This window comes from Hemicordylus capensis, chromosome 9 (assembly GCF_027244095.1).
Source record: "Hemicordylus capensis ecotype Gifberg chromosome 9, rHemCap1.1.pri, whole genome shotgun sequence".
Taxonomy (NCBI): domain Eukaryota; kingdom Metazoa; phylum Chordata; class Lepidosauria; order Squamata; family Cordylidae; genus Hemicordylus; species Hemicordylus capensis.
In genome coordinates, this window is record NC_069665.1 from 30,434,320 (window position 1) to 30,452,784 (window position 18,465).

An 18,465-nucleotide genomic window follows, 5' to 3' on the forward strand; every position below is an offset into this window, starting at 1 on the left:
CTGTGTACTCAGATCTCAACCCCACTAAGTCCAGTGAGGCTTATTCCTCGGGGAGTAGGTTGAGGATTGTAGCCACAACGAAGCTTTCCTTGGAGAAAGGAAAGGAGGCGCTCATCCAACTTTTTCTGCAATCCACATTCTTGCTGCCATTGTCTGATTCCAGAATAACTCATTATGCACATGACGTGTCAAACCATCAGAAAGCCGAGTGGCATTAAAAGAGGATTAGAAGCTTTCCGGCAACCTAATCTGAGACTCATTGTGTGAGCAGTCCCCGCAGTGGGCACTTCCGCCACTCACAGGGGCGGGTGTGGGGGGGGGGAGATCCCTTTTCAGTCAAGAAGTGAGCCTTCCCTATTTCCAAACACCCTCACTCACCTCTGATGTCATCATCACTTAATCTGTCCACTGACGGTGCACACTGGACTCCCAGCTGGCAAACCTCGCTGTTTTTTGCATGGGGTGCGCTTTGGCAAAAACCTTCAGAGCGGGAGCCATTTGCCCCTGTGCTGATCTCCAGCCAGTGCTGAGCTTTTCTCCCTGCTGCGGGAGCCCTCTCTTAAGAGCTCTAGGAGAAAGGGCGACCTTCCCAGTCCTCTGTGCACGCATGGGGGAAGCATGGCATTGGAATTAGTTCTCCCTTTTGTGCAGTGATTGCTCTGAATATGTTGGTTTGGACACCAGTTGGCTGGGAAAGCGATTTGGTCTTCTCCCAGTAATTTCTTCCTGCGTGTGCAAAACGTATTTAATGTAGCCACCTTATTTATGTATGTATGTATTTGTTTCTCTATGTAAACCGCTTTGGAAGCTTTTGTTGAAAAGCGGTATATAAATATTTGTTGTAGTTGTAGTAAACTTTTTTTTGATGCCGTTGCAGGCTTGATCCTTATACGGACCCTTATTATGATTATGAAATAGAACGTTTCTGGCGTGGTGGACAGTATGAGAACTTCAGGGTACAGTACACAGACCCCGATCCCTACCGGAACTACAAGCTGAGTAAGGTAAGTTTATATGCATCCTCTTGAAGTTTGCCCTCCCCTAGCCTCAGGTCTGCAGTGGATTGACCCCGGCACCCAGTTTGTCCCCAGTGTGGTGTCCTCGGCAGCCCCTGGTCCAGTTATTGTGGGCAGAAGGTCATCGGGGAGGGAGGCAGGCAGATGGATCTCATTGGGCAGGAAGTCCCAGGCTGTAGACGTGGCCATGGAAAAGGTCCTCTTATGTTCCCACCAACTGCACTTCCAGACAATGGTGGGACATGCAAAAGGGGGGCCGTTTCGTGGGGGAGGCCACGTTCCTTTTGGTGTTCAGGGTGGTGACCACCGCTTTGAATTGGGTCCAGAAATGGAGCCGAAGCCAGTGAGGAGACAGGGGCTCATTGAAGAAATAAACTGCGGAGCGTGCGAGACAGAACTCTGAGCCTGCCTTCTCCTCTCTTTCACAAGGAAAGGGAAAGAGAGCGGGAGAGGGAAACCCGACAGCGTGAGCGGGAGCGCGAGCGCGAGAGGGAGCGGGAGCGAGAGCGTCGGCAGCGGGAGCGAGAGCGCGAGCGGGAACGGGAGCGCGACAAGGAGCGGCAGAGGCGGAAAGAGGAGTGGGAGAGGGAGAGAGAGCGCATCAAGAGAGACGAAAAGGACCGGCAGCACAGAGACCGGGACCGAGAGAGGGAGCGAGAAAAGGAGAAGGAGAAGCCTAAGCCTCGATCATCACCACAGCCCCCAAGGTATGAACTCCACTTTCAGTTGTGGGCCTTGCCCTTCTGTTCCATCCTGTCGGTGATCTGGGAGGGGAGGTGTGTGGGGCCCAGTCACTGTTGGCTGGTGTTTCATGAGGACATGAGACAGTGTGATGCAGAGAAAAGTGCTTCCCAGATCAGTTTGTTTGTTTTGTTTTGTTCATTTGTTGCCAGCCACTGAGTGGAGGGTAGACGAAATCTGACAGCAGCTTCCAAAGTGTCTAAATTAGCGGGCATTAAATGGGTGGTCCAGGACTCCTTGAGAGCCTTGCATTGCAAAAGGCTCTGACATGTATGCAGGAAACCAGTTTTAGAGTGCTCTTGGGTGGTTCAGGTTGCAAAATTCGGTCAGAATGGAGCACCCGAAGACTCTCGGCTCTAATTGTTTTAAAAGGCAAGCTTTCTAGCTCTTTTGGCTTCTGCTGGTTCCCCACACTACTAGTGAAGATTATATGACCAACCTTTCCTCCTCAGCGGTTAGAATATTCATCAGCATGCCATGAGATCACAGAAGCTCAGCCCGTGATTGTGCAGGGTATTGGTTCAGCAGGAGAATGTAACTTTTAGCTCTTCACATTGCGAATTTGTGGCAGTGAAACTGTCTGCATTAACATTTTGTTTGCTGTTTTAAATATGTTTGTGTTTGTTTGTTACGTTTATATCTTGCTCTTCCGAGGAGCTCAGAGCAGTGTACATGCTTATTTTTATCCTCACAACAACCCTGTGAGGTTAGGCTGAGAGATACATGACTGGCCCAGAGTCACCCCGTTAGTTTCATGGTTGAATGGGGATTCGAACTCGGGTCTTCCTGGTCCTAGTCCAGCACTCTAACCACTACCCTCTTGATTAACAACTTGAGCTGTTGGATAGATGGTCCAGTGCTATACGAAATAGGCTGACCTAATAGTTTCCTTGTTCCGTGCACTTTCCCCTGTCCTCCTGTGGTTACTGCTTCTGCCTTCCAGCATTTAGTGCCCATCCTCCCGCCTTCCTTCCTTCCACTCTATTTATGACCAACAAACCCCACATAGACTAGACTGTGCACAGGAAGTAACCTGTATCATTCTGCCGTTTGGGTTCCTTTGGCATTAAATTCATTTGGGACTCTCTATTTGGCTACGGCATCATGTGCACAACCCTTGGCAGATGACGACGGGGCAGGAGAGATGCCTGCTCTCTCTCTCTCTCTCTCTGTCTCTCTCTCTCTCTCTCTCTAGGCACCATCTCAATTTCTCCCCCCTGCAGAAGCCTCTGGCTGCAGACTCCTTTTTTAATTTGGCTAGCAGAAATCTTTGCCTTAATATGGGCCTTTTCTCTGTGTGCAACCCACCTGACTTGCACTGCTCTTCTGCCAATGGACGTGTGTGTGGGACAGGGTGGGCACTGGAATTCTTAGGGCTGCAAGAACTGCCTCCACCCGCCCCCAGCCCATTTCCCTGCTTCTGTGATGTTCTGCCTTCTTTGGAGTCCTTGCCCTTGAATTTCATCACTGGCCACACGGTTTGGCTGCCAAATCACTAGCTTGTCATGGTAGCATAATGTGCCCTGACCACTTCTTCACTCTCATTTATATAACTCATCCAGTGACTAAAAAGCTGGTGAAGAAAAGTGATGTAAGACTGAAATGTACACAGATTGCTAAAAGCCAGGTTTCCCCGGCTTCATGATGGCGCTTTGAAGCAAGTCCAGCTCCCCAGGCAAGGAAATGCATTCTCCTCCTCCTCAAGCATTTGGAGGCAAGTCTGTCTCACTCACCATTACTTCCGCTCGATGGCTCAGCAGAGTTGAAAAGTTCTAAAGATCTCCTTGGGGGTGGGGAGCGTCATCAAGGGTCACCTGAAGCTGGCCGGCTGAAGTGACTCCAGCCATGCGGTCTTTAACTGTTGGCTTGAATCACGCTTTGCTCCCCAAAATAGTGTGGCTTATTCCAAGCCCAGGTTCCTAGCTTTTGTGCTGAATTGGGCCTAAGAAAAGGTGTGTGTATCCAACACTGGTTTGACTTGGCTGACTGACTTGAGACTGGTTCCACAGTATAAGCACTTAATCCTAGATATGAGAAAGTCGAGCCAAGCAAGCCAGTTGAGCAGTTAGTTGCGGGGAGAAGGAAGAGGGTGATGTCTGCTCTCTGGCCAGGGCTTCGTTTCTCTCTGGTCTGCTACACAGCTGCACCTGCTGCTCAGTGGACTGCCAGCTCTGGAACTCCCTCTGTGTGCATGTGCTGTGAGCAGAATGCACATGGGGCATGCACTGGGTTGGGTGGCTGAGCTGGAGGAAGAGGGGAGGAGGACGTCGGGGCGGGCATGGCTGCAGGGGCGATTTGCACCCGGAAAGGGCTGCCATGGGAGAGGGGAGGGAGTATCTTCTGAAATTTGGTGGCCGAGTGCCAGAGAGAACCCAGGTATGCTTACCAGTGACAGGACAGTTACGCCCCGGTCTGTTGTGTCCCTAACCCACAGTATAACTAATATTTCCATATCAGATTTCATAAAAACAATTTTATTAATTAAAAAAGAGGTTGTAGCATGAATCAAAATTAATGTATAAGTCCTTAAAAAGTATGCATGTTGTGGGCAACCCCCCATAAGAAACTTATTTTGTCCTCAGGATTGTAACATGCAAGTAATGATTGAAGGCGCTTATTGAGATTCTTATTTCTTGGTTGGACAATAATCCCTCTTTGGTAGTCAGTTTTCTTCTTTGTGGCCATAGCTTCCTCTCAACGCATCACTTAATTTCCAAACAGAGGGGTGTTGATAAGTAATTGAACTTTGGATAGCACTATACCACCCCTCTAAACTATTGTTAGATCTAGGTAAGTCGTTCATTGTCCGATCATGAACATTCCACAAATCCATGGAGAAGGTTGCTGCAATCCTGCGCCCACATCTGCCTCTTGCTTGGCCACTGTATGTAACTTCAAAGTATGCAATGAATTTGGGAGGTAGGTCGTGATCTTCACTCAGATCCAGAAGGCCTGCCACCAGATCATTTACTGGAAGGAAAGCTAATGCAGAGAAACATCTAATTTTCGTATTGAATTCTTGATCTTCATTATACCATCGTCGTAAACCGAGGTCACACATTTTCTTAAAAATGGATTTTGACAAATGGAAAATACACAAGCTTATTGCTGCATTAGGAAATGTTTCTGCTATACTCTTTCTTGCTCCTAGTCCTGATCTCTCCGGCTGTCTGTGGTTTCTCATAGCTTTGATGTTGCCTTGGGTTCCCCGTCCCTTTTTCAAACTGCACACTCCTTTTAAAGTTATTGTGCAAGGCTGTCGTTATTGCAAAGACTTTTATTTGCTGCTGGTTTGTTTTTTGGTTGCTTTTAAATATTGATTGTTAGCCACCTTCAGGCATTAGCAAAAAGATCGGCTATAAATGTCTGAATAAGTGCCTCTTGGAACTTGCAAAAATCTGATGATCAAAGCCTTCTGGGATGGGAACAAATGCCATGAGCAGTTCTGGAGCCTTGTTGTGGGAGTGCTCTCCACACATAAGACCGATTCCGTTGGGTGTTCATCCAAAGGTGTGGGGAAAGGGGTCTGCTGGTGAGCCACGCTGGCACCCCCATGTTCAGCTGTGGCTTTCTTGTAAGATGGCGGGGCATGGCTAGCCAGCAGACTCTGGTTTGCCTCCTCCACCCCTTCAGCTGGGAGGGGGCACCGGAAACGCCATGTTCTTGGGGCTGAGGAGTCTCCTTGTGCAGTGCAACCCAGTGTATGTTACTCTGCAGTTAGTCCCACTCACTCCAGTGGTTCTGACTCCCAGGAAAGCAGACATTGGAATGCAGCCTCCACTCTGTTTTATGGTTCTCTTTATAAGAGGGGTACTCGGACTCGGGGGGCCCAGGTGTTACCTGTTGGACTACAGCTCCCATAAGCCCAGTCATAGTGGCCATTGTGGCTGTGGACTATGGGAGTTGAAGTCCAGCATCTGGGGATCCAAGTTTGATCCCCTCCTGCTTTATAAGGAGCCAAGATGCAAATGCCTGTCTTGCTTTTTGGCCTGTTCAGCAACAGCAACCATCAAGAAAACCCAGCTTCTGTTGGCCCAAGAGCAGAAGGATGACGGAGAAATGGCCATTTGCTTTTAAGCACATCTATGTCACTCTTATCTGGAATCCTACGTACAAGGCGGCCATTACGAAGTAATGTGTGTGTCTTTTTACGGATAGTACTTGGGCCGGTGTGTGAGTTGTTCTGGCCTCTCTAATCCATCTGGGGCGCTCTTCGGTATGACCCACAGCCAGGACACTTGAAGACTTGCTTTGATGGACCCTCCTCCTCTTCCTCCTCCTCCTCCTCCTCCTCCTCTCGGTGATCTGAGTTATGTGAACTTCACATTCAGAGAGAAGAATTATCTGGGGAACTGGTTTAATATGTAACATCTTTAGAAATTCGTTGTGTTTAACTAGCCAGCTTCTTCCTTGCAGTGGGAGTGACTTGACATTAATTGAGTTTATTTTTATAGACGCCTGTGCTTTCCCTAATAATTAAATCTTGGCTCAGCCGTTAGCAACCCCAGCCTCTTGCGTAGTTCTGGGCTGATGCTCTCCAAGCGCTCATGTGACTTGGCAGGTCTTCCTGATCTTGAAATGCCTTCTGCAGGCTACCTCCCTCCCTGCCAACAACTCAGGCAGTAAATGTCTAAATGAGTGCCTCTTGGAACTTGCAAACATCTGATGATCAAAGCCTTCTGGAGTGGGAGCGAATGCCACGAGCAGTCTATCAGTCATATTTGATTCTGGCTAAAGGCCTTGCCCTAAGCCTGCAAGGCAGGAGGGAAGGCTGCAAGGGCCGGGCATTCAAGATGGGCTTCCCGAAAAGTCTTGCTTTCAAAAGCATGAGGCCTTTATAACCCCAAAGGAGAGAATATTGGAGAGGGCAACTTGGACTTTGGTACCAAAGGCAGCCCTGTTGCTCACAGGCGCTTCTCACTCTTGGCAGGATGCTTAGTATTCTACTGTGCATGAAAGGGACTGTGGCGATAGATGGCTCATCTTGAATTCCTCCTCTTGACTCAGGCCAGGGGCCTGCTGGCTTGCGTTTTCTCCCTGGCACCCGCTGGGCTGGGGAGCAGTGTTCCCTCTCACGGGGATTCCCAGGTGTTGACTACAACTCCCATAATCCCCAAGCAAAAGTCATTGCAGCTGGGGATTCTGGGAGTTGTAGTCAGTAACATCTGAGAATCCCTGTTAGAGGGGACCCTGCTGGGGAGACCTCCTTCCAAAGCCCCACTCAGCCAGGCTGCTCTTGGGCAAATTGTTTACTTGGAGCCTGATGTAGAAGTCTCTGGGCAGGGTGAAACTCACCAGATTCATGGGAAGGCAGCTTTTTATATGCTACCCTGAGCTCCTTGGAGGAAAGATGGGACACTTATCTGATAAGTAACAGGGATTTTTATTTTGTACTTTGATCACTTTTATCTGGTTTTGAAAACCAAAGTTGAGAGAGTCCAGCAAGAAATATAAAAGGTCAGGATGAATGAATGAATGATTACCTATCTGCAAAGCGTGGCGTTACATACAAAGCAGTATAATGCTTTGGTATCATGTGCAAACATAAAAGCATTTTTAAACTGCAGGCTTTTGCCTGGCTATCAGTGCCACTGAACTCAGCAGGCTTCTGAACAAGCATACCTAGGATTGTACTATAAATCGGACAATAATGAAATGTCTACAGAAACAGTTAAAATCAGCATGTTGTTCTGAACCATCGATAAGCTGAACACGCAGTGAATGTCTGCTCTCACTGGTCATGTTTAAGTACAGGCGCAGAGCATAACGTTTCAAACAGAGATGGCAGATAAGAATTTGGATCACCAAACACATTTCAACCTTGGCTTGGGCATTTATTTTTAATGTATTCAATATATCACCTTGTTTCTAAATGGTCTTAAAACAGCTTGTTTAAAATGACGACCCCTGCTAGCTAATCAAAAAGGCATCTTGTTTTAAAAGTGGTGATTCTCTTGTATTTGGCAGTGGGGGAGCAATTGGTCCCATCCAGCCCCAGCACAACATCCCTCCAGTGGTTACTGCTGGTGCCCGCCTTGTGTTTCTTTTTAGATGGTGAGCCCTCTGGGGAAAGGGGACCATCTCATTCGTTGTTTTTTTCTACGTAAACCTCTCTGGAAACTTTTGAAATGCGTTAATTGAGTTTATTTCTATAGACGCCTGTGCTTTCCCTAATAATTAAATCTTGGCTCAGCCGTTAGCAACCCCAGCCTCTTGCGTCGTCGTAGTAGTAGTAGTAACTTGTTAATTTTCGTTATTTACAATTAATATTGTCTGATTTAAATAAATGTATGATACCAATGCATTTTATACTTTTTTTTAAAAGCACCTCTTTGAACTTGATAGTTCTCCCATTTATCTTGTTTGGTTGGAAATTATTTCATTTCCTTGATCTTTTTTTTAATCTGATGAGAGTATCCAAGTCAGGAAATAGCGTGATGCAAGCTGGAAGCTGCTTCCCCATGCAGAGGATACCTCCTCTAGGTGTGTGTGTTGCCAGCAGCAATGACTTCATCCGAATGGCTTTCAGCTTGGTCCTGGAGGGAGTTCTCTCTCTCTCCCCCCCCCTCCTCTGCCCCCTCCCCAGAGAGGAAGAGGGTGGAATGGAGTTGGCAGGAGGAGAAGGCAGAGACTCTAGAAGTGCAACAGAGCGTTGCTAGGTATGTGTTGGAGCCCGGAAGTTGGTGGGAGCCCTGCCAGCCCCATTAAGGTGGTTCAGGACGAAGGGAGTGCTTAAAAAAACAACCTTGGCTCTTTAGTTCCTATTGAGTCTTACAGTCAGAACACCCAAGCCGCTTCTTGTCTGGTCAAATTATAGTTTATTTGAAGGTGATATCTGCTAAATGAAGGGTGTTGCAACCCTGGATGCAGGCACGGGGTGGGGGGGGGAATATGGCTTTCCCCCCAATTATCTCTGGTTGGTTGTTTAAAAACAACTTTTGGAAACACACCAGGCTTTTAGTTTACATGTTTTAAAGTTCTAAAGTTTTTATTTATGGTGATTCTAATATGTTTTATATGATTTTTAGGTTTTAGTTCCTCTTTGTTTAAATGGTAAGCCGCCCTGAGATTTTATAGGGGGCAGTATACAAATACGTTAAATAAAATAAATAATGTGAATATGGCGAATATTTATATACCGCTTACCCACAAAAGTTCCCAAAGTGGTTTATATGGAAATAAATAAATGGCTTCCTGTCCCCAAAGGGCTCACCATCTTAAAAAAAGAAACATAAGCTAGACACCAGCAACAGCCACTGGAGGGATGCTGTGCTGGGGACGGAGAGGGCCAGTTGCTCCCCCCTGCTCAATAAAGAAAATCACTACTTTCAAAAGGTGCCACGTTGCTCAGTAGCAATAATAATAGTAATAACAACAACAAAAAGCAACTTTACTGGGGACAGCCTATATTCTGCGATGATACCTGTAACAACAGCAACAACATTGACCATAAAATTCAGCCATCCCAGGTCCTTGGGAAGGACTCGATGTCTGTGTAAAACAAACCAGTCAATAACACCTGGCTGACTGTGAAAACAGTAATAATAATTAATAATCTACCTCCACTCAACTTGTCCTCTAAAAGAAAAAAGGGGGGAAACCAAATATGTATTCAGAGTAGTCCACCTAGTTCAATATTGTCCACACTAGGCTAGGCAGCCTTGGCTTTCCAGCTGTTGTTGAACGACAACTCTCATCATCCCTGGGAGTTGTCGTTCAACAACAGCTGGAGAGCCAAGGTTGCCTACTCCTGGTCTGCACTGACTGGCAGCAACTCTCCAGAGCTTCAGTTCCCCCACCCACCCTCCCACCCAGCTCGTCTTGAAGATGCGAAGGAGTCAACCTGGGCCCTTCTGTATACAAAGCAGATGCTGAGCTATGGACCCTCCTCTAAGTAGTAGGTGTGAACAGCAAGGAGATAGAAAAGAGTTCAGGGGCACCAACCAGATGTTGTCTGCCACATGCAAGAGTCCACATGGTGTCGTGGTTAGAGGGTTGGATTAGAACCGAGTTCAAATCATAGGAACATAGGAAGCAGCCGTATACTGAGTCAGACCATTGGTCTGTCTCAGGGTTTTTTAACCTTGGGCCCCCAGATGTTGTTGGGCTACAACTCCCATCATCCTCAGCCACAGAGGCCATGTCTGGGGATGATGAGAGTTATAGTCCAAAAACGTCTGGGGGCCCAAGGTTAAGAAACCCTGCTCTATCTAACTCAGTATTGTCTACCCAGACGGGCAGCGGCTTCTCCCTGGTTGCAGGCAGGAGTCTCTCTCAGCCCTCTCTTGGAGATGCTGCCAGGGAGGGAACTGGGAACCTTCTGCTCTTCTCCGTCCTTTAAGGGGAATATTTTCCAGTTGTCACACTTCTAGTCTCCCATTCAAATGCAACCAGGGTGGACCCTGCTTAGCTTGGAGGACAAGTCATGCTGGCGACCACCAGCCCAGCTCTCCTCTCTCCCTTTTCAGACATGAAACCCGCTGGGTGACTCCAGGCCAGTCACTCCTCTTTCAGCCTAACCTACCTCACAGGGTTGTTGTGAGGATAGATATAACCATGCATAACACCTGGGCTCCTTGAAGGAAGAGCGGGAGAGAAGTGTAAAAATAAAATAAATAAGTACAAGATACTCGGGCACCGGCAAACGGGTGGGTCTCCAAGCAGCCGTAACTGCGCCCACTCCATGTTGAACAAATCTCTTGTCCACGCAGGGCTTTCCCTCCAGCCTGAAGAATCTTTCTACTAGGGAGAGGGTTTGTGTGTGTGTGTGTGCTTCTGCCTTCATCCTGCCTGCTTAGCTCTGACTCAGAAACCACTTAAGACTCCAAGGCACAGTGAAAACGGGAAAGTGTTGGGATCAGGTCCATTCCAGGAAGGGAGGGGCAGCAACCAGGCCATGTCTCTGTAATTTCATGACTACCCCTCACACATACGGGAGCCGTGACCTTGCAAAGCCCGCATGTAGCAAGAGCGGGCTGGTCCCTTTTTGATGAGTCACAGGGTCATGGCTGCGGCTGGTCCAGTTTTCTTCCACCGATGATGCTGAGAGAGAGAGAGAGAGAGCCCTCCGTAAGGGAAATGCTCAGTGGCCATGAGTAACACTCCTTCACATGTTGCACAAGGGACCAGCGTCCTACCTGGCTCTCGACTGACTACTTTAAGTCTAATCAAAGCCACACAGTCCCAGCATTTTGCCGAGGGCATGCAAATGTCCTCCTTTTGCATACAGCCCTACTATTTGCATGCCTTTCCCATTCCATTCACCACCCCCAGGGCAGCTTCTAGTAGGGAAGCACGAGACACCCAGCTACATAATGCTGCCTGCTAAAAATTCTTTCTCTGTTCAGAACTGTGTCCCTGGCCACTGGCTACAAACCAGTTTTATTTATGTATTTATTTCCAGGATGTATACCCCTCTCAAAAAATCTCAAAACCTTGCTCTGTAATTTTTAGTTGATCTTAATCAAGGGCTTATGCCACTGCTGGGGATTTGGGGGGATTTTTCTCTAACGGACCAGCACAGCTGCCTGCATTTCTGTGCGTTTTGAAGGATACTAGTGACGTTTGCAAGGATTAAAAAAAAAAAATTCAAGAGGATGTTTCTTCAGATTTAGCTTAACCTGCAAGCTGTTGAGCAATCACTTCCAGACCTTTTCATTTCCTCTTGTCAATCCCGGGAAACTTACAGTGATGTCAGTATGACACCTTGCTTGTTTTGTTTATTTTTTTTAAAAAGCATTTACTTCCTTGCTAGATGGACTTTCTTCAAAAGCCTGAACATCGTTGTCATGCTTCCCAACACGAGGGCCCTTCCTGCCTGATAAGATTAGGCCGTCAGTGAAAAGCTGATGTCATGCAGAGGGGAAGGGAAGGGGGGGAAGTAACATTCTCTCTGCGGAAAATCATTTTTTCCAGGCTGCATAATAGCATTGCAGGATCATTTGCATTAAAACATTCCACGGTTGGTCCCCCCTCCCCCTTTCATTCATCCAGTATTCTGGCTCATGGTCAGATTTCTCTTCTTGGCCTCCACCTGACACGAAATGACCTGTCTGAACAAAACAGAAAAGGCCTGGATGGGTTTGGGCAAGTTTCCAGAGCGGCAGAGCAAGCTGGAGTGTGCCAGGATTCTCCTCCTGGCAAGAACTTTCCCTTTCCAAACCGCTTCCCTTAGAATTGGGGTTGGAGCCCTGAAATTCTGCCTTTGCATGCTGAAGTGAAGCTCTGGGGAATGCATGGCCCCGAGGCAGCCTTTCCCACAGAAGCCAACCTGCAATGTATCTTAAGAGCAGGGCCTCATATATGCAAAGCAAGCACTCTGCCCTTTGGGCTACATCCCTGGAATGCCTGTGCACGCACAGGCACCCAAACTGATATTTTGGGAAGTAACCAGAGGCTCAGATAGGAGGAGGCCCAGAAATGAGGAGGGAACAAACCATTTCAGGTTTCGGTGCTTCTTGATGACTCCACACGTGACATTCAGATCTACCTCTCTTCTCCCAGCCCCCCCCCCCCCGTCCTGCTCCCACCGCAGCCTTCAGCTCTTCTGACCATCTGCAGGCAAAGCTGGAGAGTCCTTTGGCCAGTGGCAAAAAGTTCTTAGGTTTTGGAGGATTCCCATCCAATCTCCCCCTGGGGAAACCACATCATGCTGATGTCTCCCACCTTTACAGATTCTTACAGACCCTCCATGATTTTTAAGTATCCTTCTGGTCCACTGTTTTCTAGGACATAGACTTTTCTCTTGAAAACAATCTTAGCTCTGTTTTAAATTTTAATATTTTAGATTTAAAACTCCTTCTGCCTTATTATTACTCTATACTATTTTATATTTTATCTCCCATTCCCTGCTTGTATCTCATGTATTGTATTGTTCTTATGCTGGTCTACGACCGAATAAAGGTGATAGATTGACTGAGATTCTTACAGATCTTTTCCCAGTAATGATGCGGATTTTGAAGGGGACTTTTTGTTGTAGCTGGAGTAGTGAAAGGTAAAGAGAGAGAATGCTTCTGAAGCCTTAAACAATGCTGCGCTTTCATCTGTGGATTGTCCCAGTTAGCTTGAGTTTCAAAAAAGCACCCGGGCAAGTGGAGTGGCTTTCCCTTTCAGTTCTCCGCAACATGGCTTGTGTTGTCCCCTTCGCCTGCAAAGTCTTTCTCGGGGAAGTTTCCCAGGGACTTCACCTGCTGCTCCTGGGTCTGAACCCGGCAGCACTTTACAAAGTGTGCATTACAGTAGCCAAAAACAAGAAGCTGTTTTCAGCTGATGGTGCCCGGTGGCATTAAGGAGCCAGGTTAGGAGTGCAGAGAGCTTGAGCACTCGAGCCGTGGAAAGTAGGTGAGGAACAGGCCCCAATTCCCGCCACAACTCCCGTTGGCTGCTCTGGATCTCCCAGCACTCTAGTGAGCTGCTGCCCAGGCTTTCCCTTTGAGGTAGAGCAAGGCAACAGGGATGCTTCTGGGTTCTTTGTTCCCGTGAAATGATGCCCTGGCAATATTGCCGGCAGAACCTCACCTGGCCATTGTTAGCTCCTTGCCTCGTATTAAGCCCATCTCTTGCGCCCAAATCCGTCATAAGAGGGGCCCTGCAGGATCGAGCCGAAAGGTCCGCCTGCATCCTGATTCCCACCATGGCCACCCAGATGCCCTCTGGCAGGGGTTCTCCAGCTTGCACCTGCAGCAGTTGTTGGACTGCAGCTCCTGTCATCTCCAGACACGATGGCCAAAGGATGATAGGAGTTGTAGTCCAACGACATCTGGAGACCCGTGTTCTCTCTAACAGGGATTCCCAGACGTTGTTGACTACAGCTCCCAGCATCCCCAGCTGCATTGGCCTTTGGCTGGGAATTCTGGGAGCTGTAGTCAGTAACATATGGGAATCCCCTGTTGCAGGGAGCAGTGCTGGAGATGCAGGCTTGAGCTGCCCTGCCCTACTGGAAAGCCTACTCGCTGGCCAAGAAGGAAATAGCCCTTCCTTGCGGGTTCTTCCGCAGCAACTGGATCCAGAGGTCTGCTTTCTCATGAAGGTCCCTGGCTAGGAACCAGGGGTCGTCGTCCTCCTCCAGAAGCAGGACAAGAAAGTGGGCCTGAGGCCCTGGACAGCCCAAAGATCTCCCTGCCCTGCAGTTAACCGCCTTTGCTGTCCCTCTTGCAGCCGCCAACCTGAGCCACCAAAGAAGGAGAAGGAGACGACCACGACCACCCCGTCTCAGTCCAAGAGGGCCGATGAGTGGAAGGACCCCTGGCGCCGATCCAAATCCCCCAAGAAGAAGCACGGCCTGTCCGCTTCGCCCAGCCGCGCCCGCCGGCGCCGGAAGACCTCGGCCTCATCAGCCTCGGCCTCTGGTTCTTCAAGGTAGGATTCTTAGGGGCTTGGAGCTGGCACGGGAGGACCTTTCAAGTTCCTTGGATTGGCATCCTTGCAGGGGGGATGGGGGAGGAGGCAGGTGTCAGCCAGTGGTGGGAGAACCGGGGCCCATGGCTTGGGCAAGTGGCTGCTGGAGCGTCTGTGCAGAGGAGCGTCCAAGCCATCGTTGAGCTTGCTGTGGGACAGGTTGCTCAGGGGTTGTGGCCAGGAAGCCAGTTAATTGGACTGGAATGGCATGGAGAAACAGCCCTGGTCCATATACTGAGTCAGTCCTTGGTCCCTCTGGTTCAGTATTGTCTGCACTGACTGGCAGCAGCTCTCCAAGGTTTCAGGCAGGGGTCTCTCTCAGCCCTGTCATGGAGATGCTGCCAGGGAATGAACCTGGCACCTTCTGCATTTAAGCAGAGGCTCTTCCACTGAGCTACGGCCTCAGCCCTCAGGGGAATATCTTCCGGTGCTCACATGTTGTCACCCATCCAGATGTGAACCAAGGCTGGCCCTGCCTAGCAAGGGGGACAATTCATGCGCGCTAGCACAAGACCAGCTCTCCTCCCTGGTGGTAGCAAGCATGAATTGTCCCCTTTGCTAAGCAGGGTGAGCCTTGGTTTGCCTTTAGGTGGGAGACAACATGTTTGAACACTATATAAGCTGTTCCCCTGAGGCCAGGGGTTCTCAAACTTGGGTCCCCGGATGTTGTTGGACTTCAGTTCCCTTCAGCCATTGTGGCTGGGGATTATGGGCATTGACATCTAACATCATCTGAGGACCCAGGTTTAAGCTCCTCTGCCTTAGGGGAGAGCATCTGCTTTGCAAGCAGAAGGTCCCAGTTCAATCCCTGGCAGCATCTCCAGGTAAGCGTGGGATGCCCCGCCTGAAACCTTGGAGAGCTGCTGCCAGTCAGAGTAGGCCATCCTGAGCTAGCTGGAGCCATGACCGGACTCGGTAGAAGGCCGCTTCCTGTGTCAGCTGAAAATGAGAACTCGACTGGGGAATGTTCCGTTGCCAAACTACGGGATGTGTCTTTGTTCCCCCTGCTGCTCCAGGTCGTCGTCTCGTTCCTCCTCTTATTCTGGCTCCGGCTCCTCGCGGTCCCGTTCCAGATCTTCCTCCTACAGCTCCTACTCCAGTCGCTCTTCCAGGCACAGCTCCTTCTCAGGCAGCAGGTCCAGGTACCGTTTCTCTGACTTCAAGCTTTGGAGCTGGGCTGGCCAGCCTGAGCCGGGGGCTCTTTCGTTTAGGGAAAGATGAGAGAGGCCTATAGAACTGTGCATGGTGTGGAGAAAGTGGAGAGAGAGACATTCTTCTCCCTCTCACATAATACTAGAACCAGGGGTCATCCCATGGAATGGATTGCCAGGAAATTTAGGACCAACACACGGAAGTCCTTTTTCACACAACGCCTAACCAACTGGTGGGATTCTCTGCCACGAGATGTGGTGACCGCCAACAACCTGGATGGCTTTAAGAGGGGTTTGGATAACTTCAGGGAGGAGAGGTCGGAGGGCTACAGGCCACCTCCAGCCTCAAAGGCGGGATGCCTCTGAGTACCAGTTGCAGGGGAGTAACAGCAGGAGGGAGGGCCTGCCCCTTTTAACTCCTGCATCTGTGGGCTTCTAGTGGCATGTGGTGGGCCACTGAGAAACAGGATGCTGGACTAGATGGGCTTCCTTGGGCCTGATCCAGCAGGGCTCTTCTTCTGTTCTTATGAGCCTCTCCAGCTGTGGCCAGCCTGCAATGCCCGTTGTGCCCGGAGCTGTAGTCCCACAGCTGGAGAGCCTCAGGATAGCCACCCTTGCCTTAAAAGCCCTTAAGCTCTCATAGCCGCAGCAGGAGCAGGGTGGGCATGCCTTCATCTCCTGGCTGTGTGGCTTCCCAGAGGCATCTAGCAGGCCACTGTGGGAAGCAGGGTGCTTGGCTGGATCAGGCTCAGGTCCCGTCAGGGCAAAGGCATAGGATTTCTCAGGGTGCCTGTACCCACTTTCCAAGCCCAGGAACCCATGGGCGTGATCCACAGAGTGCGCACAAGTGAATGTGTTTACGAGTGTGACCCTCGGCTGGCATCTCAAATAAATAAACGTCGTCATTGCTGCCCCATGGGGCGGAAATGGGGGCAATTTCCTAGGCGGGCACTTTGCCAAGCGGTGCCAATCAACTTTGCATGTTTGGACTGGCTGCTGTTAGTGTAGGTGATAAAGGATGATGAAACTTCCAGATGCAACAAAAGGGTTGTTTTATAATGTGGAGGGAGGGAGGGAAGGAGAGTTATGTCAACAAATTGTGACAATCTTGTGACTCGCAGAGATTCAACAACACAGGCAGCTGTGAAGTGCACCAGGCCATGTGGACGGTGTCCCGTGACTGAGCCAAGGAATCTCACGATGGCTTGAGCAAACAGTGCCCGGACACCAGGCAGCAGCTGCGGCTGCGGCTGCTCTTTCTGCTTTCGAAGTCACTTTTCTCGTAGCGTCTTCTGGAGGCAGATGGGTTAGGAAGTCCCACAGCCTGGTCCGTGGCCTGTGGAAATGAGCAAGCTCTTATCTGTTGACTTCCCCCTCTTTCGAAGAGTCAGGCATTTCCCCAGCAAAGATGCCACTTTGGGGACAAGGAGTGGAGGAAACAAAGGGGGTTATCTGTTGACTTCCTCTTTTGAAGATCCAGGCGTTTCCCCAGCAAAGGTGCTTCTTTGGGGGAAGGAGTGGAGGAAACAAAGGGGGAAGTGCTCAGGCGGTTGAAGAAGAAGAGGGCCTGTGGGAAGACACTCTGGGGAAAAGGGAAAGGCGCCATGCAGGATGTAGAAGCACCTCCCCTGGTTACTGGAAATCCAGGCAGGTGCTTCTCGGCAAGCCACCCACTCCATCGGAAGCTTTCCTCTTGCACTTGAAGGGCTAATTATTTGGGTTTCGCCAACCACTACCTGGAAAGCTGAGAGGAGCCTGGCTGCTCCTCTCCCCCCGCCCCACCCCAGGTACTTGATTCTGTGGTTGTGTGGGTGTCTTGTGGACACCGCACACATGCACGCAGCCCTGAAGATGGTGCGGGGAGGATTTGGCCCTCTGAGTAGAGATGGTGTTTCCAGGGGGAAATGAAAATATTAAATAAGAGCTCTTGTTCTTTCAAAGCCGTTTTGAGCGTTCTGTCAGCCTCCTTATACCTGCACGGTAACTGGAGTTTTGTCATGTCAGGGGAGGGGCCTTGCGAGCTTTCTGTGCGGACTGTGCAAAGGATTCATTTCACCCCAAACTGGAAGAGGTGGTGGCGGCTGCAGCAGCCGCAAAGGCACATCTAACCCTTCACCCCCTGCCCTCTCTGTCCCTGTCCGGCTCTGCAGGTCGCGGTCCTTCTCATCTTCACCGTCTCCTTCCCCAACGCCATCTCCACACAAACCCCCTGCCAAGCCTAAAGGGGAGCCTGTAGCATCTGCTGGAAAGAGGTAAGATCCGGAGACTGCACTGGACAGGGCACCCTACATAGGAGCTCTGGACCCTGTCGTGGAAGCCTTGTGTTTCTGCCCTTTATCGGCTCGTTGCAGAGCTGGCCACCCCTCCAGCTCTCCCAGCAGTTGCTGTCCGGCTGCTTCCACCATCCCTGGCTCTTGGCCCTTGTTGCTGGGGATGGTGGGAGTTGTAGTCCAGGGACACGTGCAGAGCCTCTTCTCCTGTATCTGTCAACCAAACCCCGGCCAGCCGTGGAAGCCATCGATTATGGGTTGGAGGAACATCTCCTGGGGACGGGTAACTAACACAACTCTTTCTGTCCACACATGTGCACCCCTCTCAAATATTGAAGGGGGATATTTGGAGACTCATTCCTGCAAGGCACTGTGGACAATCATAAGTAGAGGCACAGCAGTTAGTGGTAAGAACTTGTACCCCAGTAAAACGTCGCTGGTGGGGAGGCTGGTGGGCCTTAGATTATGGGCTGAATGGCGGCCATGTTTAGAGACACACAAACCCCGATGGGAATATCCCAATGAGTGTTAGAAAATATCTTTCATGTATGATGTCCTTGCAGCTCCCCTTTTTGATATTGGATGTTTTTGGACTCCACAGGCATTCAGAAGGAAAGAAAGGTGGGGAAATATACCTGAAATGCTCTTGAGGGCACTCAAGCAGATGCTCTGCCACTGAGCATACAGCCTCAAACTGGCATTCCGTTTGCTGCTGAATGCCCGCTACAGAAGAGCCGCTTTAGGAGAGAGTGGTTGCCTTCAGGCCCTGCTTATGGGCTTCCTGGAGGCATCTGGGTGGCCACTCTAGGAAGCAGGATGTTGGACTTGATGGCCCTTTGGTCTGCCCAGCTAGGCTTTGTGTTCTTCTCTCTGGCACCTCGGGGGCCTCCT

General features: G+C 49.8%; 1 protein-coding gene across 5 annotated transcripts in view; it reads left to right on the forward strand.

Annotated features, from left to right (window-relative positions):
- Positions 1–18,465, forward strand: part of ZC3H18 (zinc finger CCCH-type containing 18) — a 49,545-nt gene that overhangs the window by 19,010 nt on the left and 12,070 nt on the right. For all 5 annotated transcript variants that reach the window (XM_053271225.1, XM_053271223.1, XM_053271224.1 and 2 more), the window contains 5 exons: positions 878–1,004; positions 1,446–1,723; positions 13,914–14,114; positions 15,170–15,295; positions 17,455–17,556. In XM_053271225.1, coding sequence (XP_053127200.1) covers positions 878–1,004; positions 1,446–1,723; positions 13,914–14,114; positions 15,170–15,295; positions 17,455–17,556 — 834 coding nt within the window. The remainder of the gene's footprint in view (positions 1–877; positions 1,005–1,445; positions 1,724–13,913; positions 14,115–15,169; positions 15,296–17,454; positions 17,557–18,465) is intronic.